Raw genomic sequence first — 27,092 nt, forward strand, 5'->3', positions numbered from 1 at the left:
TTTTCCTCTCAGCTATCCGGATTTCATTTTGTGCCTTCGGTTCATTTTTGACACCAAAGAAAAATATAACCTCTTGGGGTTAAATAGAGGTGTAGTCCTTTCCATACCCAAGCACTCTTATCCTAAGTAAATTCTGATGTTGTTGTAATGTAAGTCCTTTTTTTTTGCATCGGTAAATCTTAAAAAGCCCTGAAATTTGCACAGGGGATTGATTGAACCCTCGAGATATGCACAGCCACTGACTTTTCTGAGGTAAACATGTTTCTTTCTTTGGACAAAAAAATTGTATAATGACCTTCATCCCAAGGGTGGTTGTTATGGACAAGTGGTCAGAGGTGATCGACATAAAAAAAGGTATTTCTGCAATTTAGAAAAAGACACAAAGCAGTGTTGTCATACTAACAACTTTTTACATGTTTTATAATGCACAAGAACCAACGAAATAAATTCATACCTTTTGGGATTTCTCAGGTGTTGAAACGGCCCCCCCTCCCTTGAGTGGCGACCCGGCAGGTCGTTTCCGTGGTGACACACTCGGTGACCTCTGCTCCTCGACATGGGACGGTGACCCCTTGGTGGCTCCTGGGGCATGATGGGTAGTTGTACCACCCAAAAGCATTGTGTCCTCATCTGAACCTACAAGAAAGGCATTTAGAAATACAAACTTAAAATGGTACAAGCTTAGTGAACACTGCCCAATCAGAATTTTAGTTTTCAAACAACTACAGATGGTAGACCTCACTACCCTAATATACCCACACTGCTTTGCAGCCCTTCTAGCCCAACAGAAAATTAGGAGCATTGAGGATATTGTGTAAATTTGAAATCATAGAGACATATACACACATGCACACGCACGCGCACACACACTTGACTGTATAATCCACAGGTGAAAATGATCAGACACAGGAAATGGGGTGAAGACTGTGAATTTCAGGTCATGAAAATATCTGACCTTCCTCCTCTTCCTCCTCCTCCTCCCTGTTGACCCATGCCTGAGTCACCATCACCTCCCTGTACAGGTCCTGGTTCTCCCTACTGAAGGCCTCCTGCCAACCCTGCCCCACCTGTGTGTCAAATTCCTGGTTCCAACACAAGCAAAAGGACATAGGATTGGATTATTCCAATGTAACAAAAAGGGGGGTTGTAATAACTTTAGTAGAATACTAGTAACTATATAGTTTCCTGCTAAACTGAGAAACTGTGTAACACTGGCTATCCATATTTGGAAGTATCCCGGGTAACGAAAAACGGAGTGGTTATCCAAAGGCAACAGTTTGGCCCCTCCAGTCTAAGTGTCAACTACACACTTTGACTATATCTAGGAACTTAAGAGACAGGAAAAAACACTTCAGAACTTCTTAAGGTAAAGTGGGGAGAAGAAACCTTGAGTACATCCTGCTCTACTTTGTGAGGAGACCATATTGGCTGCATGTTAGCTTGAAAATTCATTTGTGTTTTGTAGAAATCATTCTGATACAGGTTAGAAGTATTAGAACAGTATTGTTCTGACCAAAAACAAAATAGTGGACTTCCTTGACAAAACCTGGAGTTGAACAGTTGAAAATGAAGATAAAATTTCAGTTTTTGGCATGGGAAATCACAGTTCAGACCTATTTCAGAGGCCCCTGTTAGCCATTTGTACTTTTTTTCTCTTCACGGCAAAGCTGTCTTCTCTGTTGTCTGTCATCACCTACTTTCTCCACACCATAAAAAATGCATTTCCCACGTTACGGTCTCCGCCCGGAGAGAAGAGGGATTCTTCTTCGCCATTGGCAGTTTGAGAACCGTTTCCAAACAACCTCGACCTTATGGGCGGAGGTGACATACCCGTGAACCTGTCCGAACAGACGCCAACTTGTCTCTCGCATCGCTCGACGGGAAAGAATTTACGCCATCAGGAGAAACAAAAGGTGTCAAGTAATTTTCCCTCAAACTATGCGCCACACATACCGAAGGTTCAGGGTTCTAGCCCCGGCAAATAGTTTTAACCATGTTGACATACAGTTGACATTGCGTCACAATTGTAAAACTTGGGAACAGTTTGGTATTTCTGATGTCTACGTGCACCTAGCCTGCACCTGTCCATGTACTGGGTATATGAGGTTTGTGTAGGTAAAGTTGAGGCTGTGCAGGTATTTCTGATGTCTACCTGCACCTAACCTGCACTGGTCCATGTACTGGGTATATGCAGGTAAGTGCAGGTAAAATTGGAGCTGTGCAGGTATTTCTGATGTCTACCTGCACCTAACCTGCACTGGTCCATGTACTAGGTATACGCAGTCTAGTGCAGGTAAAATTGGAGCTGTGCAGGTATTTCTGATGTCTTCCTGTACCTAACCTGCACCAGTCCATGTACTGGGTGTGCAGGTGTATGTGGATTTTTATTTGCTATTTTGACCATTACAATCTATGAAGTATAATGGTAATGGTTTCTTTTTGACTGGCACAGGTAATTTTTAGTGTTACCTGTACCAGTGCCCTGATATGTGATGATATACCACAGGTATGTTCAGAAGTGTGAAACCTCAGGCCGGTCAAGTTCTCACATTTGTCACTCAGCAGCTCTGCCCAAACTCCATACCTCAGGGCCTGTTTACCTTCTACAACAACATAACATCACGCCACAACACCCGGGAGGCCAGATGACGTTTCTGCGCGTTTGTCCTATGTCCGAATAGCGGAACGCAAAACTTGTTATGGCGAAGCGGAAGCATTCGGCAGGGTACCGCGGTCGACTGACATGATCCCCGTACATAGGTGGAATAGTTTGAAACCTGTCCGCACTTGGAGAGTGTTGGACTTTAGTGACGACATATTTCATGGGAGGGTAGGAAACCTGTCAACCTTTAACCCCACTTTTTTCCAATATAATGAATATGCTGAATACTTCTCGAATGACAACACACATCCTTTCTAAACAACGATTTCTTGGTTCTCTGACTTGAAGAAAGAAAGAAGTACATATGAACAAGAAAATAGACTGTGGAAAAGTTTGTAGTTTGGTATATGATAACTCATGGAACGGATATTGGATATGGTCAGATTTAAGATTTATGGTCATTGAGACACCATTTACATTGCTCATACATGATAGCACTAGATTTACATGTGAAAGTAAAAAGAAAATACATGTACTTAAAAAACTCACCTTAGAAGCAAGCTGCTCTTTATTAAATGATGTTGGATCAAATGGCTCTGTCAGCAAACTTTCTGTGAAGGAAAAAATGTTTCTTTTGGAATTGTTTGCTATGATGACGTAATAGCAACAAAAAACAGCCAACTGATTACTAATTTATTCATACTTGTATCTTGACAATAGCTTAAAGGAAAGTTTTATGATAAGTAGATGGCGCACCTGATGCAGCATTGCAAAAAATTTAACAACTTCTACTAAGATCAAGAGTCACAGTTCAAAAGCTCCCTCTCTCAGTTTAGTGCTGAACTGCACTCAGATGTGAACAGGTGCATCCCAAATTCCAATTTGTTGACAAATACTGGTAGGTTAAGGTACTTCCAAGAAGGTTGTGTTGAATTTGAATCAAACTACCTTAGTACTTCAACTACACTTTACCAGTAGTACTTAAAATTTCCCTGACAGAAGTACATGTATATCAAACTGAAGGGTTAGGTACTACAGAGTGACATCTTACTTCTGGAGACCGTAGCTCCGCCCATTTTGTAGTCCTCGATCTCCCTGTCCTTAGCCTTCAGCAGCTGTCCAAGTCTGCGCTCCCTCCTGCCCTGCTCACCCACCATCATCATCAGGGGCTCCAGCAGCTGGTCACGCAGCTGTAACAGGTGCACAAGGAATAGCATGCAGCTGTAACAGGTGCACAAGGAATAGCATGCAGCTGTAACAGGTGCACAAGAAATAGCATGCAGCTGTAACAGGTGCACAAGGAATAGCATGAAGCTGTAACAGGTGCACAAGAAAATGTTGACAGGGTACTTTTGTGGTTAGACCAGTGCTCTAATCTCTAGTTAGAGTTCTTGAATCCAAAGGTTATGGGTTCGAATCCCTGTCAGCCCTTGATATTTCGCCATTGAAAAACTCACTTTACACCTATTTTCTCACTCCGCTCAACTTTTCTCTGGCACTGAAAATGAGTACCGACATGTAGCTACGGGTAGGGTTAGTCCTGACTGTCCCATGTTTTAGGAAATCCACATCTCACACTTATGGAATGAGTAGTGGTCCTACCATTTCCTTCTGTGCTTGTTGACAGTGGAACTCCCATGTGAAGCGGATTCCACCAACTTTGGTCTCCAGCACCAGGACCAGAACCTCCCCCTGATGCTGAATGGTATAGTCGGTGGAATCCTTCTTGGTCTCTGTGTTGTCTTGAAGAAGTCTCAAGATGGTTGGGAGGGGGGCTTCGAATCGTGGGTTCAGTGTCTGATAGGTCAGGGGTAAAAGAATTTAGTGGCACACTTGGCACAAAGATGATTGACACCAAGACTGGTGATCTGGCTACATCTCTAGACAGTATAGAGCCACAAACATTCTGTTTGTGGCTCTATACAAGTATTTTATCTTGCATATAGTGGAAATTTAAAAAAAGGTCTTACATCCTTTCTCATCATAATTTTGGGTGATGGTTTTAACATACCTTGTGCTTCTTAACATGTCAAAAACATATAAACTTTAAAAATGGCAATTGACCTTTAACCTTTGAAATGGACAACCCATATACAGTGGGCGCCCCCTGGTGGTTCTTTTCTCCACATACTAGTAAGTCAAGCTAGGTTGAGGAATATTTCAACGAATTTGAAATTAATTTTTTAGACAATAACAGGCATCGAATTGCAGATTAGAACATGTGACTTCCGGGTTTATACTAACACTCTCAAATGAGTTCGTTATAATTTCATACCTCCACAAGAATTCATCTTTCTTACCTTGCATCGTTTCTTGACCTCTTCTTTGTCCATTTTCTCGTGCCACAGACAGGTGAGGTCGGTGAAAAGGAACTCGTAGCCCTCCCTGTGGTCCACATGTGTCTTCAGGAGAAAATTTTGACCCTCCAACTCGAATTTTTGCCAGGACCGCGCGCCCAAACCCCCCTGCCATCTCTTCTTCCACTCAGATTTTGCAGACGACATATTTACAGTTCAGATTTTACAGATTGTTAGACTCAAGGCAGCTGTAAGATTAGGCAAATCCGTAAAAAAATATCCTTTTATACGATTTTGTACGAGTCGAATATTTTTGTGTGCTGCATAGAAAGACGCGGGATGACGGGTTAGTACATTCAATAAGTAGGGGTCTTACAGTATTACTTGTCTAAAAAATATGAACTCATACATCAAATAACAAAATACGAAAAGTTAATAGCTTTTATCGTGTAGTTAAATTGTACAAAATATCGTATTATGGTTTTTAAATACCCTTTTGTGAAGTTGATTATACTGTATTTCAGTTAAAGGTCTTCACCCAAAGATATAGTGTATTAATCTAAAACGGCATGCAAGCGTAAATGAAACTATTTTGATTTTATTATGCCTTTGTGATCAAATTGATTCATTTAAAACAATATTACGTATCTTGCATCTTTTAAAGACCATAATGAATTGAATTTTACTTTATGGAGTTGATTCTTACCTACAATCTGTTTACATCACTTTATTTGAATCTGTTAACATTACGTGTCGTTGCTTTCTCAGCTTTTCAGGAACCCGGAAGAGAGGAGGTGCCAGTTCATATGAAATCTACGAAAGTGCACTTTTGATTAGTAATTCCAAAACTCTCCAAAGTCTGACTCAGTTTAAATGTGAGCAAGGAATGCTTTTAATACGACCCTGTGTTTTTAATCCAATATTTCGTTTTAAGCCTTTTGAATTAAGCCTGCCAAGGTGAGATATAAAAGTTTACTTAAAAATTTTTTTGCAATTTCACTTCTTAGAGTTGTTAGAGTCCATTGCCTATTTTGAGACCAAGTTTCCAGAACTAAATTTAATCACCAGCAACATGTTTGGTTTGTCCAATCGGCGTTTACATGTTTTATTTCTTTTGGTAAAATTTGCAAGAGAGACAAAATAAACGAAGAATCAGTTGTATAGCCATTCTTCATACAAAGTGCTTAGTCATAATTAAGGAGGCATAATGTATAGTGGAAACTATAGCCACAAGAGATCTATCGTCTGAATGTCTGTTCTTTTTGGCGACACCTCAGGGACGAAGCCATTTATTAGGAACTACCATCACTGCTGTTCCATGATGTCCATGATACGTGTCTTTGTTTACGGGACCTTGAAGAGAGGGCAGCCCAATTATCACTACATGGTGAACACCGACAACGGCGTGGCCAGGTTTGTGGGGAAAGCTCGGACTGTTGACCGCTGGCCACTGGTCGTGGCTTCAAAATACAACATTCCCTTCCTACTGGACCTCAGGGGACAAGGAGAGGTCAGTCCACATATGATATACCATAAATAGTTCAAATTGGAAAAATACGATGGGAAGATGTGGTTTTTGATTTTAGCAAAATAGCCAAAACTAAAAATTCACCTATAAAAGTTTCTATATTCCTCTATATCTTATAGATATATAACTGACATATCTTTCTAAGAATTTCATTGAAGTCAAAGATTAACAAGGGAGGCCAAAAAAGCAAGGTTTCGTATCTGCCAACACTTTTAACATACAGAATATGTCATCTTTGTTTTGCAAGCTACTCATACCACTCATACAATCATCTGATTCTCATCTTTAAGCATGTGGAAGGAGAGATTTATGACGTTGACCAGAAGATGGCAGACTTCTTGGACGACTTCGAGTCTCACCCTTCACTCTATCAAAACACAACGTTGGCAATAGAGCAGGTAAGTGTACTCTCTCACATTAGACTTGGGGTCATTACAATAATTTTGTCAAACATTTGTCATAAAGTGAGGGGAAAGGAGAGCTTGTGTTGTATTAAAGTCCATGGTAGCTGTTTGAATCCTATAGGTCAAAACAGGACACAGGTCAAAAGCCCCCTCTATCAGCTCAATGCTGAGCTGCACTCAGCTGTGTACTTGTTGCTCCAATATACATGTAGAAACAATTGGATTGAAATGGCTACATTTTACCAATACAGACTGTATGTCAAATCGTCTACACCTCATTTATGTACAAAACTATACTAATTCTTAACATAAAGCAGTTCAGAATTCTGTATTTTGCATGCTCTAAAACTGTCATATTGAAATTTTATTGACACTTGTTGTGTTCATTCCTTTGGTAGCTGACTAATGAAGAAGACCAAGACCTTGGAGATGGAAAGGTCACACACCAGTGTTCCGTGTACCTCCTCAAGCAGTTCAAGCCTCACCTGGCCCAGCTGCCCTGCCTTTCCAACTACAGCAGCCAGGGGGTGCCAGGGGTCAATGCCTACATGGAGAGGTACCTGCGAGACCCTCAGGAGGGCCTAGATTTTGTCATAGGGGAAGTCAGATTCAGGGATAACTGAGCAACTATTAAACTTCCTGTTGTACCTCAGGGCAGATCCAAACTGGCTGTAGGAAGAAATCTGACATTTGAGACTTGTCAGAAATGTTTTTTAAAATGTATTGGAACTCTGTATTTTAAGATCATGGGAAATGTACTTGGGGAATGGATTGTTACTCAAGAGTCACAATTGTATGACATAGCTATTGAAATGATATGAGATGCACAGGCAGAATATATGCAAATGTATTACTGGAAGATGCTAAGTGCATGTACAATATAGAATGATCCTGGCCATCACAATCAACAGTTTAACCAATGATAGCATGGCACCAGAGGTTCAACCAAAGAGAGTGGCTGCATGCATGTCAAATCTTTGCATTTCTACATTTTGAAAGACTTACAGGTGGGCAAGGCTATAGCACTAGCCAATAGAATGACTTGTGTGCTAAATTTAGTGCAGACCAGCTTTGAAAGCAGTTATAGTATTTTTAATATTGCTACTAGTAATTAGTTTTCTTCTAACCAACAGTGATGACCTCACAGATGCCAAAGATTTGGATGCTGGATGAGAAGATGCTAAAGACATTCTAGAAGAAACCAAGAATCTATCAACCATGTTCCTTATTAGGCCACACCGATTTAATTTTATGGATGACATCCTCTGAAGACCCCCAAACTAGTGCGCGCGGGCGAGTAATAAAAAATTCCGGCCAAAAATAAAAATGCTACTGAACCACAGGAATACAAAGCTGGTATTGTGAATTCCCGACAGTACATAGTGACGTATACGACAAGCCAGCACATGCTGGCTTTTTGTGGCATTTATGAATCGGTACTATACTTATGTACTGAGTTCTTTAGTCGTGGAGCTTCGAATTCGATAGCTTGGGTGCTCGGCTCCGTTTTGTTGCTGACTAGCATGGACTACCCAGGCTTAGAGCCAGGCCAGAGCCTCGATGGAGGTGATCTTTTTTTTTTTTGAGGGCGACAGGTGAAAATCAATGCGCGCGCGGATGTCATCCATAAAATTAAGTCGGTGTGGCCTTATCCACTGAATGCTGTACAATTTTGTTGCCTTTGTAAAAAAAGGTGATATATTTGCCCATAACACTGAGTCATATTAGTGGCATATTTTGTAACAAATATGTTCAAAGAAAAGATGATTGCACATAACCATGGTGAAAATTTTTCATTGTATGTTTAAGAAACAGCCATATACATGTAGAATCACTGAGTGACCATTGATTTTTGTGTTATTTGAATACAACTGGAAAATTTGAGTTACTGTCAATACATGTGTGTGTGTATTCTTGTCATATTTTGTGTAAGATAACATACCAGTACAATTATCATATAAAAAAAAGAGACTGAAAATAAAGTAACGTTCTGACTGACTTTGTCAGGTACCTAGGCCTCATCATATCATAATATATGTACTTGTAGTATTTGAGTATTTCAGTTCAAATTCTTTCACTTGTATTTACCAATGCCTTATTCCTCTAGAAGTATGACAAGATCAAATAAGGTGGGCTGTATACGTAGGGTTTAATTTCCAGAAAATCAAGAACAGTGACAAAAACTACCCAGCATACGGCTGAAGTTATGACAAATATTTGGTTTATTTAAACATTTCTGATCAAAGCTTGTGTACATCCCAGAGTTTCCCCAGGTATTTGGCAGTCCCTGTTATCGGAATTGTATTCAAGGCAACGCTTTCCATTAAATGGCCTATTAACGTATACATCAAGCATTTTGCCAGCTTCTAAAGTAGCAAATTTCGTGAAAATTTGAAGTAGCAATCCATATGTTCCTGTGAGTATTATCAGTTTATCCAGAAGTTACAGGCAATCTGCTTGATCTAGGGGAAATACTGAAAAGTGGGCTCTGTTTAGTCACCTCCAGGCCCTTCTGCAAGCTTAAAGAGTGTTGAAATTGGCCAAACAGGGAGAATATTTTGCTACTGGAGTTTGCCACAACTATAGAAGTTTAATTTTCTTTATCTGGCAAAATATTGTCCCTACCCGGGTATTTGACCAAACTACGCCAATTCTTCAGCCTGCAGAAGGGCCATGTTGAGACTAGGCTCTAGTCATGCTCGTGAGAACAGGTAAACTTCAGAGTTTCAGGAGAGCAAAACCTGGTCAACTGGCAGGGTCCCTCAGTTTTTGGCACCACCTCAGGACCGGAGCCATATAACAGCAGCCACATAGTGACCAAACTACGAGGACAGACCAGTAGAATGCCAGTTGTTGTAGTTTCCCCACCGGAGCATGGTTAGTTTCGAGCCCTACGGACTAACTAAATTTATTGCTGTTTTATTATCGTCTACTGAGGGCGGCGTACGGGTTCTGTGTCTCTAGGGGCGCGTTCTTCTCCGGGCCGCCCACGCCCCGCGCTCCTCGTGTCACCGTAGAGAACTGTCGGTTTTCTTCTGCTGCTCTCCTCTGTCTGTAAAACATTGAAAGAGCATGCATGATTCTTATGTACCTGTTACAAATTACATTGAAAAATTCCTCATGCACACATGTTTGGACATTCAATCATCCACTTTCATGTCATAAGACAGTCCCATCCCATTTATCGAGTGATAGGCAGTAGTTTTCATACGCCTACCAACAAAAATGTAGAAGATCAAGGTAGAAATAGAATTATAGAACTGTATAGACAGCAAGTATAATTGCACTGAATGTGTAGAAAAATGCTGTTCCATCCAACAATTTCTGGAAGGGAAAGAAAAGGAAACTAATTCAAAGACATCATTAGAAGTCATGACATTTTTTTTGTACTAACTGTTGAAAAAAAGGAATGTTCCAGTGGTTGACTTGCTCCTGCAAATCCACCAAAGCCATGCTACCACAAGTCATCTATACTCACCAAAAATTTCTACGCAGAGGTGGCAAGAAATAACAGTGAAAAAAGAAAAGTGTCACAACATTCATACTATCTGAAGCAGGTTTAGACAAACTGCTGTGGTGAAAGACACAAGAAATAAACCAAGAGAATTCCACTGTGGAGACATTATTGTGATCTAAAAATCTGGTGAAAAAATGAAGAAAAAAGTGTGATTATTCTGTAGTATTGATACATTACATGACAGTCTAAGCAAAAAAGTGTATACTACAAAATGTATATACTAAAGTGGTAAAATTAAAATGCAAAAATTCTTGTTTTAGATTGAAATACATAAACCCTCATTCAAAGAACAATCTACATGTACCACTTAATGAGACAGACGATAGGTCAAACTTGTTTAGGTAGAGTCTGTAGCTGTATGTAAAATTTGTACATAGCTCTACCTCTTCTTATTTTTTTTACAAAACTGCTTGCATTTGAGGTACCACAGATATGGTCTACCCACCCCATGCCTGGAGGCTTGTCCTGCAGAGATGCGGCCAGGGAGGGGAAGTGTTGTTCGCTGGTGATCTCGGGCGGGGCGCGGGACCCTCGCTGCCTGCCCGACCAGCTCGGCGTGGCCCGGGACTCCTGCGCGGCCATGGCGGCACGCAGGCTGGGCGGGATGTACTTGCTGGGAGCAGCGCCCGCGGCAGCAGGGGCGGGGGCAGGGCTGGGCTCTGGTGGCGGCGCTTCTATACAGACAAACAAATAAAGTGATGTAAAAACTGCCCAAGAAAACAATTTAGGGGACTGAAAAAATGTGGTCAAACAAATATAATAAAGCACTGTAAAATCTGCCCAAGGACAGATTGACTTGGTCTATGTGGACAGTTGGTCCTTATGTAGAGGTGGTCACTTGTAGAGGCTTGACTGTAAATCTATATGTATAAGGTTCCTGGCACTGACAAGATACCACTGTGCCGGAGGGTCAGGATGATCCTTACCTGCTACTGCGCTTGGTTGCTCCCCTCCTGAGAGCATTTTCCAGGGTCCTTGCTGTGCAGATTCTCGCGGCGGCAGCGGCTCTCCGGCCTCGTCGTATTCCTGCTCTTCCTCTGGAGACGGCTCTTGTTCTTCCTGCCTCTGTTCACTACGAAATAAACAAATACAATCTTTAATACACATGTACTAGTACCTGGGGTACTGGTAGGTACATGTAGATATGGGTCAGATTCTGGGATTTCCATGTTCACCCCATCTCCTCTGTCTGACCTTTTGACCACTGATTCTAGCTACTGTCAACCTTCACCCCTACCCGTGTGCTGTCAAACTACTCTGTCCTGAAAAACATACACACAAACTAGTCCAACCATTTTCAATAGCATGAGAGTAGAGACTAAGAAGATTCTCAACTACCTAATGTTGAGGGATGCTATCCTTAGTCCACTGTAGTCTTTCTCACCAGGCTCTTCTATTTGTATCCAGTCAGCATCCTGAAAAAAATAAGATTTCAATCAATCAATCAATCAATCAATAGACAATTTGCCTTTAACTTTAAGTGCACTTAGCAGCCGCTGATACCAAGTACCTTTAACATCTGTGGTGGACTGACTTTGATGACGCTTTGTGCCATATGGATAAATTTTTTAATGAATTAATGAATTACATTATTATACCTTACCTTATTTTGAACCAGTTCATTTACAGCAGTTCAAAATGACAGCATAGAAAGGGTACAATATGATACCAACACCAGTGTTTTGATACACTGTTATGTAATATGAAATATTATAAATTATCATATAGCCGGACGGCGTGGACCAATCAGAGGCCCGGATACCCGTGCTGTTATTTCCCGATAACAGCACATGTGGTGTTATGGCGGAATAACAGCACATGTCGTGTTATGGCTGATACCATTATGTTATAGGGTATAGGGGCATGCGACTCTTTCTGTAAACCTTTGTAGCATTTTTCTGTCCAATAAACTTTTTGTTTAGCTTCATTTAAACTACAATTTGCATTAAATGAAATTATCCATATTTGTTTTAAAGCGTATAATATATTCGAATGTATTTTTATGTATGTATATATATTAAAGCTGTTGTATTTCAAACAGGAATTGTGTTGATTGACAGTTTGGATAGGCTATATGATAATAATTTTAATGCACTGCCTTTTCCTCGTTGTATATGGTGTCATAACTGCATGGGCAGCTGCCATAACCACCTCATAAACCACCTCGTTCGCTTCGCTCACACGGTGGTTTATTCGGTGGTTATGGCAGCTGCTCATGCAGTTATGACACCATATACAACTCGGGGCAGTGCATTAACCCTTTATTCACAAATATCATAAAATACTTTGCCAATGATTTCACTTCAGTAAAATCCTGTCCTTTGTTCTTTCTCATGCAATCTTATTAGCTTTCTTGGAAAGCTGGCTTCCTTGTTTATTGCTTCTTTCTCTCAGTGTCTGAATGATGTAGTTTGCCAAACATCACATCTTAGTACACGTCACAAATCATAACGCACATACTACACTGTCAGCCCCCCTCCCACACTTCACAATACATCACGTTACCTCTTCCACCGGCGATCCTTCCTTACTGGGCCCCTTGTCCACTTTCTCGCCCTTTTCTTTCTTCTTCTTTGTTGCCTTTTTCTTGCCAGGGCCCTCTAGCTCCTTTGCCAGAACGTCTGTGCTGATTTTCCCTTTCTTCTTCTTCCCTTTTGATTTGTCTTTTTTGGCGAAAAAATCATCCAAACTTTTGGCATCTTCTGCTGGGTTCACCTTCCTTTCTTCCGAACCCCCTTCTTCTGTCCCTCCTTCTACCGCTGAGGCAACGTCTTCTTTACCTTCTTCCATTGTGATCAGGTCCTTGAATGCGGGGAAATGGGAGAAACTTGTGGAAATATTGTAAGATTTTTGTACAGTTCTCTCTGCACGACCCTTCGCATGCCGGAGCCCAGCTGTAGCGCATGTGCAAGTCACTGTTCTCGAGATTTCTCGATGTTTCTCGCGATATTGCCTGGAGCCAGCGGGAGCCGGCAGGAACCGGAAATACGTCACCTGATCTCGCGATAACTTGTTAGGCGTGATCTTAGTCACGTATTTATTTTAATTAACCACCTCAACATCCAATCATATGAGCGGAATTAGACACTCCTCCAAATTGACCAATAAGAAACGAGTATCTCTTATTTTCCATGACGTCAGCCTTGGTATATATACCGGCCTCCACGATGGCCAGGTTGTCTTCGATTTTACCGGCCGGCGGCAGGGTACAGTTGATCGAGTCAATTATTTATTTATAACAGAAGGATCAGGCATGATGAAGCTTTCTCCGAGAATTCTGAAGAGTCTCCCGGCTCTAGTGGACCACTATTCTCGCTTCTCACCGTCGCCGTTGTCTATGCAACAGTTCCTCGATTTCGGTAAGCCAGCTTCCTTTTTCCGCTCCGCAAAAATGCATAAAAATATTTGGCAAAAATACTCAGGTAACCAGTCTTAGAGTAAGTGGGGAAACTTATTCCATTTAAGCGTCATCTGGTTCATTTACAAGTTATCTTTTTGTTAACGGAACGGTTGTCTGAAATGAACAAATTATATGAATTCACCGTTTATAACGTTATACTGTACCGTTAGTCCGATCGTGGGTTTTTCCATGACTCGCATGGAAAGCAGTTGCATATGTTTACATTTCTCATTCAACGGAAAAACCAGGCCTGGGAAAACCGGTGTGAACTGGAACTTCCTTTCCCAGGCCAATTTCATATCCCAGCTGGCAAAGCCTTCGGTTATTTTGTGTACCAAGTGGTTAAAGGCTTACAATTATCCGTGAAAGGCTTTGAGGGAAGTAGTAAATGAGCCTACGTGTTTTTCCATGGTGTGTATATGTCGGATTAGTCATAGTTGCTATGATGCAAAAGATGTCCCTAACTTATATCTATTTACTTAATCTGAAGATAAATGTGATCGAGATCTATCTACTACAATATGGGAGAAAATAGGGATTCTATGTTGTAGGGCTTCACTCTGTAGGCACCGTTACTTAGTTGTAAATTTCCACTTGATCCCGCCAAATGTTTATTTTTGGCGCGGCCCAACAAGGGATGCCCTGGTTGACCGCATCCACACGTACGGACCCCCTGGGCAAATAAAAAATAAAAACAAACGTGAATGTCATCAAAAACAGACACAACTAGTATTAAGACAACTGATTAATTAATTAAAGTAACTAGATGTTGGCTTCTGTTGTTGGTCAGTTTGAGTTTGTCTACTTTTTAGAGCAGTGACCTTTGTTTTCATTGTTAGCTAATTTGCATATTGCCCAATCCATGACTGGTTGGTCTGGTTGTGATGGACAGAAAACCAACCAAGGGCAGACATGTCATGTTGTCATCAGGCTGTCTTGTTATGGTCTTGAATGACGTACATGAAAGCTCTTGAACTGTTTGCTGTTCTTGAACGGTTTGCTGATGTCACAACCCTCAAAAGGGTCGTATTGACGCCATTGGGATTCAATAGCACACGTACAATTGGTATACGCCAGCCGGTATTGTGATATATAGCCGAGGAACAGAGGAGAGAACGATAGATTTCAGCCAGTCAGTTGCTGGACGACTCTCGCCATGGGCACCCGCAAGATGATGCAGAAGTTGAACCAGGCCTTGAGCCACTACGGAAATTTCCACCCCTCTCCATTGTCTCTGAAGAAACTGTTGGACTTTGGCCGTAAGTCTGCATTGTGTTTCCTCTTCAAACCACACTGGTGTCTTGTTATGTTTTGATGAAATGTTGCTTGTGTCAGTCTAGTTGGATATTCTATTGGCATCTGCTGCAGATACAGTATGCTTTGGGAAGCCGGACGTTGTCTCTGCGTCACAACACACAGTTCTCTGTACTGTTGCTCTAAACAGTCAAGCAGCTTATCCAACAACAAGCTGGTCTTTGTTTTGAATATACGTCACAGATTGTGGCCTTGCAATATTCAATTGAATATTGTGGGAACCGTTGGTATGACTGTAAATTATTCATGACCAGCATTTTGCACAAGGTTGGTCTGGAAGTCTTTTGTTGACAAACCCAAATACTTCCCAACTTAACTTAGTTTAGCTTGTAGCATCCAAACTTATCAAAAACCTTCCGTTGGCCCAAAATCCTGTCCAGCCTTCCTTACATTGTAATTTGTATGGTTTCCTGGTTTCTTTGAAGGAGTGGTTAAACATTCACCAGAAAAGTGGGTGTGTCTGTGTAGACAAATGAAATCTATATTGTATGCCTTAATCCATTCCAGTACGTAACTTCTTCAAGTACAGATGTAACTTTATTTTTCAAATATTCTTCAAAGTGAATTGGTGTCACTGTGATTAACACCAAGGTCAAGGAAAGTTAGTTGTCTACTCTATTAGCTTTTGGAAATCATAATGTAATTATCCACATGACCAAGTGTTTTATAGTACAGGTCCTTTTGCTTTACTAGTTGGTTTTGGCAAGTCTCAAAAGACTCAAGAATATATAATTTGCAAATTGCAAGTTTTGAAGTCTTGTTTTCGAGATGTCTGACTCAGGAGAATTTGAATATTCAGTTCTCAAGTCAGACCAATTTTCTTGGTGCCAGAGCAAGTGAAATGTTTGTATGCATGTCCAGTAGCGGCTGACGTGGAAAGAAAAGTTAACATGCATGTTTGGTCGTGCGTTGCCGGCTGGTAAGTGAGTTACAAGCAGTGACTACGTGTCGGCTGTCAGGCCACATATAGTTGATAATAGTCACTTGATACTGCAGGAAGAACTTAATCCTTTCTTTTTGTTCTTTAGCTAGGTTACCTAGAATCAAGGACATTTTACAAGGTGTAAAGTGTCCTTGATAGAATGAATACCCATCAGAAAGTTTCCACCATTAAAGTATTGTTTGGAAAAGCATCCCTGAAAACTGTGTAAAGCATGATCTTGGCCATATAGTGAATCAATGTTAGTGTTGTTTTTTTTTTCATTTGGATGTTGTTCTTTTGAAATTCTAGTCGGGGTGCGTGTCATGCAAGTGGTCAAGGTGACCTCTGGAAAAGGGGGAGTGGCACAGGCCTAAATATAGAACTACATGTACTAGTATTTGTGACAGGTACTAAAGTCTTTTGATCATTGTGTGCCAGAATTCAGTCTACAAACAAATGTTTTGCTCATCAGTTACTGTATCATTATCAGGGTGCAAATATACCTGTTAGACAGAAGTTCAGAATGAGAAAGTTTCCCAATAAATACACTTGTATGTATGTAGTGCATTGTATACAGCTTTTGTTTTCACCGCAGATAGCATTTTGCCGAGAGACTAGTGACTCAAAACTATCAGTCTTGTTAATATAAAAAATACCAGTGTGATTTGCAAATTGGTTTTTGAACCACATGTGGTTTCAGACCCTGGGTCTGACCAAGAAGATTTGTATCTAACCTCCTTGGTCTGTTTACTGACCTGTGGCCACATGTCTGGAATGAAGGTAATCCAGACCAGACCTGCCAGGTAAATGGAACCAGAAGAACAACTCTGCACCATTTGCTGTAAATTATAATGATCTTAATTCTTCATGCCCTAGTTTTCAGCTCACATCTCTTCCTCAGCCATTTTTACCAAACCTATTTTAGTTCCTGATCCAGAGAGGATATACCGGTAGGACTCTGGAGCTAAAATAGGTTTGGTGACCAGGCTACCATTTGTACAGTTTTTTTGCCTTATTGGAATTTTTCTCCCCACTAAAGTTAGTCATTTCAATCAAGATATACAGGCGAATACAGGTGACTCGAGTAAAAAAGATGCACACAGATCCAGTATCTGTACCACAACAGTTAGCCTTGGAACAGAGTACATATTTGCGGTCGATACAGGCAAACATGACATAGAAAGTGCAGATAAACTTCTTGGCATCTAATTTTTACCAAACACTTGGTAATAAACCCTCAATAAAAATTTTAAAAGTCTAATTCATGCTCAATGTGTTTCATTTCTAATGGAGCAAGCGGTATTATAATGTATGATTAGGGCAGAATTATAAGGTTTTGCCGAGTATACTTCTTGAGTGTTTTGTAGTTTGGGTGGCCTCATGACCCAAATAACTCACCTATGTGTACATTGTTCTCTGGGAGTCTATGGGAGCAAAGTCCATATATTAACATGAAACACCAACTCAACTGTATAACTCAATATATGGCTTAGAAATTTGTGCTAATAACACGTATGGAATACGTAGGTAAATCCATTCTTTAATTCCAAGTTAAGAACAATCTGAAGAATCATCTAGAGTTTGCTTGACATCTGAGAGTTGATAGACAACAACAAATTACATGAACCCGATTGAACTGGTTCAAACTGCCAATGGCTGGTCTTAGATTGAGACACACCCACAGGCAGTTGCGTCATTGATAACACTGGGGCCAGATGTTGTTGTTATGTGGTGCCAAGTGGTGGGAAAGGGTATTTTACATGTAGATACGTAAATATATGGGGTGGTAGTAGAAATAAGGAACTCGGAAACTTGTATTTACAAAATTGTTGTAATTTACAGAAACGTACACCTGGTCAGCTCTGAATAATCAGTTGCTACGTTTTGTTTTTTTCTGGCCTCTGTCCAACACTTTGGTTGATTGGTGTCAAAGGTTCATTTCCTGCTGATGTATATGATGACATCAATATTTTTAACAGCCAATAGGAGTCTTAGAAAGGGCACACACCCCCAACACACCCTCAGGTATGTAAACATTGTTGGCCTGGTCACAAGACTCTGACTAGGAACCTTGCTTTGGGGCCCCAATAAGTAGTTTATGTTTTGCACTACAGAATTTTTGCTGTCATCTTTTTCTTTTGGTATGGGTTGTTAGTGGATAATAAGCAACCAAGTTCATGTAAATCATAGCACGCAGTCATATCATTTTTGTATGTAGCAACAGCTGTTGAGCTACCTGATACAGTGATAGCCCAATTTATACATGTAGTTCTATGAATATTTTAGGGTAGATTTTGTCAAAACAATAAGATAGATCCAAACTGACATACTAATGACTATGTCATGTTCCATAATCAAATATGGCCCTGCAGATTGTCCAAGATCATATTCGTGTGTCTTATCGATTAAAAAAACAACAGTGGGGCCAGGTTTTCAAAGGGTGATGTTGTGAAATGTCTTCAACCGGGCACGACCCCAAATCAGCCAATCAGATCCTAGGAAATGGGACACACCCCTGACACACCTCTGCAGTTATTTACTCAACTTAATGAAAATAAGTCCTTCAATGCAATTTTCAAATAAGATCAAATTCATCAAAATTGTATAGTCTATGGTTGTTCACTTATTGGAACGACTCCATTACTCAACAACAAATTTGTATACAAAAACTCTTAATGATAAAAATGTGCTGTATGGAAAATATACAGTATTTTGTTCCAGTACTAAGTTAGTAAGTGTATACTAAGTAAGATGTATACAGGGGTAAAGTCTACCATATTTTACCGAGTCATGCGACTCATGGATTTTCCAGTCAATGTTTACAGCTCGTCAATGTTAGTTCAAACTGTTTGTTTGAACACATGGAGTATCGAGATAACATGGAATGAAAATGTTTTGCGTAAGGCCACACCAATTTAATTTGTTGGTTCTCGGATTTTTTCAGAAAAAATATGAAGCGACAGGGCGAAAAAAAATAGAAATAAAAATTGGTCTAGGCATCCCATTAAAGGCTTAAATGCTACGGAATGAGCCATGAAGTCAACACAAAAGGCTGGGTTAAAATTTAAACATTGAATTTTGAACTTTTAATCAAACCACTGCAATGATAGATGGGAAAACTGTAACAACTAGGAAGAAAAAGAATTTCCTCAACTGTTTGGGGCAAAATGAGCATTTTTGAGTTGATTCAGAACCAGAATCATTTTTTTTTTGCAAATCAGAAAAAAACGAAGAGGCGAATCCGAGAACCAACAAATTAAATTGGTGTGGCCTAACAAGTAATAACATTTGTATGTATAAAACACCTTGTCTGCACTACCAAATCAATGAGAGAAAATTAGAGGATAGCAGTCCAAACTCACTCATCAGTAGAGTGTGTATTTTTAGTTTGTGTACTGTAGTCAATTTGGTTGAAGGGCCAGGCACTGAATTGATTTTGTCCTTTTTGACCCTTTCATGGTCCTGTGGTAATTGTTCGAAGGGCGCCCTCAAGGACAGGGTGTCTCGATGAAAGGTAAAGAAAGGATGGCAAAATGGCTGGTCAAAAAATACCTACTTCACAGTACTTGTATCCCCCCTCAATTTTCATTCTACCCAGCCAAATGTTCAGATTTATGTCAAAATAAAAAGTGCTAACAAATCAAATAGAAGTCACAGCAAAAGTTGCTGTTGCTACCAGTGGACAGGATGTTGTTGTTTACACTTGGAAGAGCAAAGGTGGTTAAGTCGGTGGCACTTTTGCAGCTTGTTTTTGCACAGGTCACAAAAACAAATTTGACCAGAAATATGAAAACAAGAATGCTGCAGATATGCTCAAAAGAGACTGTACATGTCAATCACAGGAAGAATTTGTTCTCAATTGTTTTTTCTTTAATTTTGAGTGCAAAATCTTACAAAATTGAGGCCCTTTACGGCCTTTAGGGGTTCTGTGTATTGCAGTATCTCTGATTCCCATGCTGTAATGTATTGTTTGTTGGCTATGTTTCTCCAGGGTCCAAGAATGCGTGTGAGAAGAAGTCGTTCACGTTCCTGCGGCAGGAGCTGCCCGTCCGTCTGGCCAACATCATGAAGGAGATCAACCTCCTGCCGGACACGCTGCTCAAGATGCCGTCTGTCGAGCTGGTCCAAAGCTGGTCAGACATTTCTTCTAGTCTACATGTTTTTCTCATGGATACTGTAAATGCATAAAGTTTTGCGATAGATTTGTTTTCCTGACCTTTCCACTGTGAATTCATGACATCGGGAGTTGTATATTACTGTTATATACTACTGTACTACAGAAGTGTTTCAAATGAAATTAAATGCATTTACTGTACTGAAAGTCAGAGATTACACATGTATAACAAAATAAATCCTACAACTGCAATCAGTTCTTAAAAGTCCATTGTATCTTACCTATTGTGGCATCCTTAGCTCAAGGAGTTGAGAAGAAGGAAAGGAACGAAATGACCAAGATGATTGATAATAGATTTGTTATTTTCTTGAAACACTAACATTTCATCTTTGTGTTGTACAGGTACATTCAGAGTCTGACAGAGATTCTAGGCTTTGAGAATAAGAGCCCAGATAATTCTGCAGTTATAGAAAAGTAAGTATTATAGGATTAAAATCATAGGGTATCCATTGAACTGAATTTTCATCTGTTATAATTGCGGTGTTGAAGGATATAAAATTAGGGTGTCCTTAGCAACAAGGGTCTTTCAGATTGGAATGGGCTAATACTAGTACCATATATGGATATGTTGTGAGATGATCTACTACAATTTTTACAAGAAGAGGATGAGTGGCCTCTTTAGAGGTAGTCATGGTGACATCGGCACTTAGGAGGAAATAAAATTCATTCAAGTCAGCAGGTGTTTTATGGGAATACTGCAGGAAGTGTTCTGAAATCTGATCATGAGGGAAGTGCTGAAAATAAGAGCACCGCACTGTACTGATTACTGAAACATGTCCCTATAGCTGTTTGCAAAACAAGTATTTTGACTGTCATTGACCAAATGAGTATGGGCTTTTCTATGGACCAAAGGTTATACAATATGTTTGCCTTTGTTGAAAGTATGAACATGAATGATGAAGTGTTTTGCTTTCCGAGGAAAGATATTCTTCCATAGCGGTACCATTATAGTAAAATGTCTACTCAGGGCACGAAATAGGTTTCTTTCTGTTGCGACATTGGGAGTTGTAAGAAATTGTGGCATACTGTACCTATAACTATGGCATAACTATACCTGTGCTTCCTCCAGTTTTACAGAGACGCTGTACAACATCAGAAAACGACACAGCAATGTTGTAGAGACGATGGCTCAGGGAGTGATCGAACTCAGGGACACACACGGCATCGATCATCAGACAGACTCCAACATACAGTACTTTCTAGACCGCTTCTACATGAGCAGAATAAGCATCCGAATGCTTATACACCAACATGGTCAGTACAAAGTTGGGAAACTTGTTCTTGGTCGATCATACTGAATATATCCTCAATGACTGTTGATCTATTGCATTGTATATTCTGTCATTGGAAAGTTTATTTCTTTCCCTTTTAAATGATCGTACATTTATTGGTCCCCCAGGATTATCTTTCGGTATGATTAGAATATGTGCAAGTATGTTTTCCAAACATGGGATCACTATGTATTTGTAAACTGCTTTAATTTAAGTATACACGGTATCTGTCCCAACAAATTTACTTGAAATTTATGGCCTGAAAGTTGAAGGGTTTAAATCTTCACCTGACATGTGATATTCAAAGCATTTATTATTGGCATCAACGGTCCCACAAGTATGAAATATGTCGGTGTCATTAGAAGAACACCGTCATCGCAATTTGAAGTGGGTGACATTTGGGCATGTGATAAGAGAGTACGGCAGGCGTATCTACGTGACAGGCATGCGCTGGTCAGAAGGGCGTGACGTGATGGAAAATGATCAGACGAAGGTTAATGTATCGTATTACCAGGGGATTACCCAGGACTTACAGAGTGGAGTTGAAGGCAGATTGGCCAGATTAACTTCAAACATGGTTTCATGTTTATAAGTTTGTGATGGCTTGTGAAGGTACTGTAGGTGGCTAATATAAAGGCCAGACAAATTTATTTCCTAATTGTTCTTGGACATTTTAAGTTTACACCATAAGTTAACAAAATGCTTCATTAAAATCATAGGGCTAGGTAGAAAACTTGAATGTGAGGGTACCAGGGCATCAACCTAGTCCATAGGCTTTATTTTCATCAGGTTTTTCATTTTTAAATCCAGAAAACAAAGAATAAAACTGGTGTGGCCGTATCATGTTTTGAGAAAAATTCCAGAAAAACTGACATTTGCTGATTCATTAGATTCGTCTAGATTATAAGTGTTGCTAGCGGCACCCCAGTACCCAGACAGATTTACCATTTGTATGCAGTGACTTTTACCTTTTTCCGCACAAACATATAAGTAAAGGTCAAGCACTTAAAATAGAACTACAGGAATGCATCCTGGAGCCTTATAGGAAGTGGTTAAAGGTCTGGCGTGTGTGAATGTCGTCACAAAATGTTTGCATTCGTCTTCGGGCTGGCAATAGGAGGGATGTATTATGTTGTAAAGGCCAGGAATAATTGTTCTTGGCAAGTGCTCAGGGTAGTTTAAAATACGATACAGGTCGCTGACAGATGTTATATAAATTTTGTGGCCTTGACACTGAAAGAGATTGGGTGCTTCAGTGAGGCGCAGTACTAACCTACAATTTGCTGAAAATGACAGTTTGCTGAAATGGAGGCTTGTTATTTCGAGCAAGAACCCAAATTACGTGAAATTTTAAAGCTCATGTTGTAGCAGTAGGGCAGAAACAATGGCTTCAGTATTTCTAGAATGTTTTCCCAAATTGTAGGGAAGAATTTTGGCAAATTGTGTTTACAGTCCTGTTCAAAACACACACACCTCAATGAAATAACAGAAACATTGTCATACTCAACAGCATCCTTCGATGGCAGCCATATAAAAGTTGTTTTTTAAATTTTTTTTTAGTCAATAATCAAATGGTAATTGTGAAATTTTGTCAGGCAAGGAATCGAGTTGTTTGTTGTCTACTAACAGGCCAGTATGTTTCCTTGTGTTTCTCCAGTTCTTCTCTTCTCCCCTACACAAGAGACACACCCTCGCCATGTGGGCAGTATAGACCCCAACTGTGATGTGGAGGCTGTTGTTCTCGGTAAGTAGTCATGCCACTAATCTCGTGGGAGGCTATAACATTTTCAAACTATTACAGTGTTAGTTTGCCAAGTTTTCAAACTATCCAGTGGGTATTACAAAAGGCCAGAGGATAGGATAGGATGCTGAATTTGAATTTGAACATTTTTGACTCATGATTGGTGGCGTTGTGTGGTATAGTGGTAGGGCTTTCGGCCCGGGACCCAGGGGCCCTGGGTTCAAATCCACCTACTACATACCCCGATGTTGTGCCCTTGGGAAAGGCACTTAACACACATTTCCTCATACAGCCAGTCTCTGAAGGCTGTCAAAAACTGACGTTTGACGTTAGGAAGAGCATCCAGTCAGTAAAAACCTTGCTTCAAAAAAAGTCTTGCACAGGCTTGCTGTTGTGCTCCTCAGCATGCTGAGGGGCAAAATGACAAGCCCAAACATGCACCTGTGCAAGCACGTCTATACCCCCGATTCAGGGAATCAATAGACGTAAAACTCGGATAAGAAGAAGAAGATTTAACTGTTTCTAATTCCACTTCCTTCCACAGATGCCTATGAGAATGCCAAGTTTCTCTGTGATCAGTACTACCTGGCCTCTCCAGAACTGGACTTGGTCTCTCATAACGGTGAGTTTTTCATGCAGTAAAAGATCTCGTCTACGCTCCCTTGTAGCCGAATTAATTCAGGCGAATTATTTGTTAACCTTAATGATAAGTTTGCCACACAGAAGTGACCACAAAAAAAACGAACATAAAAGTACAGTGACATAATCAGGAATTACAGTATATTTCTGGAAAAAGCACTGGTAGATACCATCCAACAAACTTCATTCAGACTGCCTTACAGATGGAATTTTCCACTGCCTAAATACTGTCTGCCAGTGATCTCTACTCTCCAAGGTGCCTTCTAGACCTTGGAACAGCTCATCTTAGAGAGACATACACCGGTTCATTTCCTTAAAAGGCTTTCAGCTTGATGCATTAAGATGTGACAAGACTTGCTGACCCCTTTTAGATTTTCCCTCAGCGACTTTGTAAGAAGTGTAGCTCACTAAATTCATAGCTGTTGTCATCTATACTGTATAATATGTTTTTAATGCTGAAGCCAATCCATCCAGTTTATCATACAGTTTCATGTTCATTATGATCCAGAAGCGAGATAGTCATTGGAGTACAATTTGTTAACTGTAGCTGTTGATTATTGTTTATGGCAACTACTAATTTATTAGGAGAGCTCACAATGACAAGTGACACTTCAAGGTCCTAGTAATAATAGTATGGAATCTGCACGAAATACAGCTCCTGTCTCTGCCCTATTGTGTGCACATATGTCCTTTAGAAATGACCTCTCTTGGGTCAAATCCCTATTCAATTTACCAGTATGATAGTCTTTCTATTAGCGTTGAGTAGCAGTCCCTCAGGACTATCCTTACCCTCGCCTGTGCACGTAGGCCCTAATTTGAAGAGAATCCCTCTCACTGAGCTGACGTAATGATTAGCAACAGGCGTTGGCGTGATATACCGATGGCATTATGTGGATAGACTTCGTCCTATTATGTACTATACAGTAGTGTTTCAAGGCCATGCAGGGCTCAAAACACTTTTCCTGCATACCTGCACTGGCTTATACCCTACTCTCAAAGTGTCTAGTAAATGACACTAAGAGATTGCTTGAGCTACAACATTTTTATGCCTTATAAAATGTTTCATAGGTAAAATTATATAGTGTGTTTTGGGCTATGCTGTTGCCATTTTTTAAATAGAATTTGGGACCATAAAGGAATTTATAAAAGCTGAATAATATAACAGGCAAGGCAGTCAACAATTACTCTGTGGGGCAACTGAGTGAGTGAATATTTTGTGTTGTTATTTTCCCCACAGGTATGAAGAAGTCGTCGCCCATCACAGTTGTGTATGTGCCGTCCCACCTGTACCACATGCTGTTTGAGCTGTTTAAGAACGCCATGCGGGCCATAGTGGAGTACCACGGTACTGCAGCTCTAGACTACCCTAAGGTCAAATGCCAGGTGTCTTTGGGAAAGGAGGATCTCACCATTAAGGTAGGAGGGAGATCTTTGGGCATTATATGTAATGGCTAGATTATATATATTAACAAGAATTTTGTAAAATGTGTATATACAGATAATATTTTCATGCTAAAAAGTTTGGTTTCCTTGAAATAAATATGCTATAATTATTGGTGTTGCTGTTCTTTTTTTCATTGCTAATATTACACAATTCAGCTTTTTTATACCAATATTGCAAGAATCCTACCATGATATTTGAATCAAACTAGTTTTTATTGGTAAAATGAGAATGTTTTCTGATTCTTTCCGTGCAGATTTCTGACCAGGGTGGCGGCATCCCCAAGTCAGCCATGGATGTCCTGTTTAACTACATGTACTCCACAGCACCACAGCCTCCCAAGTCTGGGTCTACAACTGCACCTCTGGTGGGTACATTCATGTGGGATATTCACTGTAGTTTTTTGTTATAGGTTATGCTTCAATAGTGCCTTCAAATAGCTGAGTGGCTGGGCTAATAGATATGAAATTGGAAGAACGAAGGTTCATTTACTGCTTTCAGTTTTCTAGGCTAGACAATTGAATGATTTGCCAAACAATAATTTGCTGTTGTATGATACTATGATGTAAACAAAAACAGCAATCGCTCGTATAGTGATCACCTGTAAACATAGACCAGGTTTTATCGATCCCCTGAATGCTCTTCTTGGTCAGTTTGTACTGTACATGATTACTAACGGATATTTCCTCCTGTTCCCAGGCTGGTTATGGCTACGGACTGCCGCTGTCACGTCTGTATGCCAAGTACTTCCAGGGGGACCTGCAGCTGGTGTCACAAGAGGGCTATGGCACCGACGCCCTCATCTGGCTGAAGGTAGGTACTGCAGTCTGGTTGGGCCATATCTTGAAGACTTCCCTCTGATTAGTTGCTACATTTTTCCTAAATCTAGGAGAATCGAATCAAGCAAGGTATTTTTTTCGTGCCAACAATTCAGAAGCAAACAACCATACTGTTTACTCTTTGTTAGAATATCTAAATGAATAAGTAAAAATTAAATCAATCTGCTGCTTTCATCAGGTGAGAAACCATGCATGTATGGATTTCTATACACTCCGGACACACCAATTTTATACCTAGTTTTGACCAATTTTCACCTAGTTTTGACCAATTTTTACCTAGTTTTGACCAATTTTTCACCTATTTTTGCCCTCTTAGGCGCTGTCTAGTGAAGCCAACGAGCTCCTCCCTGTGTTCAACACGACATCATCCCGTCACTACGGCATGAACATCCCGACATCGGACTGGAGCTCGCCGTACACGCCACGCGGCTCCCAGAACAGCGTCAGGACCTTTCTCACCTTCAGAATATGAGCAGCAGCGTCTGGGACCTGACCTCATGGTCTGTGCGAAAGTGCAAGCTGTCCAAGCTCCCTTACCGGTTACAGTGTGATGTGTGTGGTTAGAAAGGACAAATCATCAAGAAGTGTGTGCACCTGAAAAACTGTGGCACCAGTGACAAAAGAATTTGCACTCAAAAAGAATTGGGAGCCACAGAAAAAAAAGATGAAGAAAGTATTGATATGAAAAAGACTTCTCATCAATTATAACAACCTTTCTGCACAATTCTTGGTCGATATCTACACATGTAGTTGTGCATCCTTTTCAGCTGAATAGATTCTACTCTCTGGCTAGCAGAAGTGGTAGGATTTGTGATGTTGTAGATGTTTATTGAATGTTTACAGAGAGTGGTGACTACAAGCATCAAAGAAAGCTTATGAGAAAGTAGTCTCTACCAGACTCCTTTGCAGGCTGAATAAATAGTAGAAATCGGCAAAGGGGGAAATCATTGGCCAGAGGTAGTGCACGTGCAGGAAAACTGGACCCTCTATGGCCGGCCAACTC

At 40.4% G+C, this 27,092-nt stretch overlaps 4 protein-coding genes and 1 long non-coding RNA gene across 8 annotated transcripts in view; 2 read left to right on the forward strand and 3 right to left on the reverse strand.

Moving 5' to 3' along the window:
* LOC109474255 (non-homologous end-joining factor 1-like) overlaps positions 1-5,235 on the reverse strand; it is a 32,236-nt gene extending 27,001 nt beyond the window's left edge. For both annotated transcript variants that reach the window (XR_002140468.1, XM_019774527.1), the window contains exons 1-6: positions 4,903-5,235; positions 4,205-4,399; positions 3,654-3,792; positions 3,152-3,213; positions 956-1,082; positions 455-636 (exon numbers count right to left, since the gene is read on the reverse strand). Coding sequence is in view for 1 of the 2 variants with exons in the window: in XM_019774527.1 (XP_019630086.1) it covers positions 455-636; positions 956-1,082; positions 3,152-3,213; positions 3,654-3,792; positions 4,205-4,399; positions 4,903-5,106 (909 nt within the window). In the remaining variant the exon portion in view is untranslated. The remainder of the gene's footprint in view (positions 1-454; positions 637-955; positions 1,083-3,151; positions 3,214-3,653; positions 3,793-4,204; positions 4,400-4,902) is intronic.
* Positions 5,236-5,667: 432 nt separating this feature from the next.
* On the forward strand, positions 5,668-8,660 carry LOC109474264 (gamma-glutamylaminecyclotransferase-like). 2 transcript variants are annotated; one of them, XR_002140469.1, is made up of 6 exons: positions 5,668-5,856; positions 6,177-6,409; positions 6,718-6,825; positions 7,230-7,387; positions 7,965-8,059; positions 8,480-8,660. XR_002140469.1 is itself a non-coding variant. In XM_019774538.1 (4 exons), the coding sequence occupies exons 2-4, from the start codon at positions 6,218-6,220 to the stop codon at positions 7,452-7,454; spliced, it is 525 nt and encodes a 174-aa protein (XP_019630097.1). In that variant the 5' UTR covers positions 5,668-5,856; positions 6,177-6,217; the 3' UTR covers positions 7,455-8,056. The 2 variants fall into 2 exon arrangements, 1 of the variants encoding a protein (XP_019630097.1); XM_019774538.1 differs by lacking the exon at positions 8,480-8,660 and having other exon boundaries at positions 7,230-8,056.
* A 100-nt stretch (positions 8,661-8,760) lies between these two features.
* LOC109474274 lies at positions 8,761-24,255 on the reverse strand. Its single transcript, XR_002140471.1, has 3 exons — positions 24,245-24,255; positions 16,750-16,753; positions 8,761-8,842 (listed from the first exon to the last, which is right to left on the reverse strand). It is a non-coding gene; the product is annotated as an uncharacterized LOC109474274 (long non-coding RNA).
* Positions 8,850-13,302, reverse strand: LOC109474257 (protein CDV3 homolog). Its single transcript, XM_019774530.1, has 5 exons — positions 12,854-13,302; positions 11,687-11,763; positions 11,275-11,420; positions 10,794-11,022; positions 8,850-9,883 (listed from the first exon to the last, which is right to left on the reverse strand). The coding sequence occupies exons 1-5, from the start codon at positions 13,136-13,138 to the stop codon at positions 9,754-9,756; spliced, it is 867 nt and encodes a 288-aa protein (XP_019630089.1). The 5' UTR covers positions 13,139-13,302; the 3' UTR covers positions 8,850-9,753.
* LOC109474242 (pyruvate dehydrogenase (acetyl-transferring) kinase isozyme 3, mitochondrial-like) lies at positions 13,517-26,969 on the forward strand. 2 transcript variants are annotated; one of them, XM_019774508.1, is made up of 10 exons: positions 13,517-13,707; positions 19,976-20,117; positions 20,501-20,572; positions 21,228-21,412; positions 23,087-23,173; positions 23,715-23,792; positions 25,047-25,225; positions 25,507-25,617; positions 25,950-26,063; positions 26,406-26,969. In XM_019774508.1, the coding sequence occupies exons 1-10, from the start codon at positions 13,602-13,604 to the stop codon at positions 26,559-26,561; spliced, it is 1,230 nt and encodes a 409-aa protein (XP_019630067.1). In that variant the 5' UTR covers positions 13,517-13,601; the 3' UTR covers positions 26,562-26,969. The 2 variants fall into 2 exon arrangements, with proteins under 2 accessions (XP_019630067.1, XP_019630068.1); XM_019774509.1 differs by lacking the exon at positions 13,517-13,707 and adding an exon at positions 14,778-15,007.
* Positions 26,970-27,092: the final 123 nt, after the last annotated feature.

The sequence above is a fragment of the Branchiostoma belcheri genome, unplaced genomic scaffold (assembly GCF_001625305.1).
Source record: "Branchiostoma belcheri isolate BF01 breed outbred unplaced genomic scaffold, Haploidv18h27 scaffold30, whole genome shotgun sequence".
NCBI classification, from domain to species: Eukaryota; Metazoa; Chordata; class Leptocardii; order Amphioxiformes; family Branchiostomatidae; genus Branchiostoma; species Branchiostoma belcheri.

What these genes read in the sequence shown, in the direction of transcription:
- LOC109474264 (XM_019774538.1), top strand. Translation starts at nt 6,218, where the DNA reads ATGATGTCCATGATACGTGTCTTTGTTTACGGGACCTTGAAGAGAGGG. An exon ending in ACCTCAGGGGACAAGGAGAG is followed by an intron (nt 6,410 to 6,717) that starts GTCAGTCCACAT and finishes CTCATCTTTAAG; the next exon opens with CATGTGGAAGGAGAGATTTA. An exon ending in CAACGTTGGCAATAGAGCAG is followed by an intron (nt 6,826 to 7,229) that starts GTAAGTGTACTC and finishes TTCCTTTGGTAG; the next exon opens with CTGACTAATGAAGAAGACCA.
- LOC109474257 (XM_019774530.1), bottom strand. Translation starts at nt 13,138, where the DNA reads ATGGAAGAAGGTAAAGAAGACGTTGCCTCAGCGGTAGAAGGAGGGACA. An exon ending in ATAGCATCCCTCAACATTAG is followed by an intron (nt 11,421 to 11,686) that starts GTAGTTGAGAAT and finishes TTTATTTCGTAG; the next exon opens with TGAACAGAGGCAGGAAGAAC. An exon ending in GACAAGCCTCCAGGCATGGG is followed by an intron (nt 9,884 to 10,793) that starts GTGGGTAGACCA and finishes AATGTTTTACAG; the next exon opens with ACAGAGGAGAGCAGCAGAAG.
- LOC109474242 (XM_019774508.1), top strand. Translation starts at nt 13,602, where the DNA reads ATGATGAAGCTTTCTCCGAGAATTCTGAAGAGTCTCCCGGCTCTAGTG. An exon ending in GCAACAGTTCCTCGATTTCG is followed by an intron (nt 13,708 to 19,975) that starts GTAAGCCAGCTT and finishes ATGTTTCTCCAG; the next exon opens with GGTCCAAGAATGCGTGTGAG. An exon ending in GTCGAGCTGGTCCAAAGCTG is followed by an intron (nt 20,118 to 20,500) that starts GTCAGACATTTC and finishes TGTGTTGTACAG; the next exon opens with GTACATTCAGAGTCTGACAG.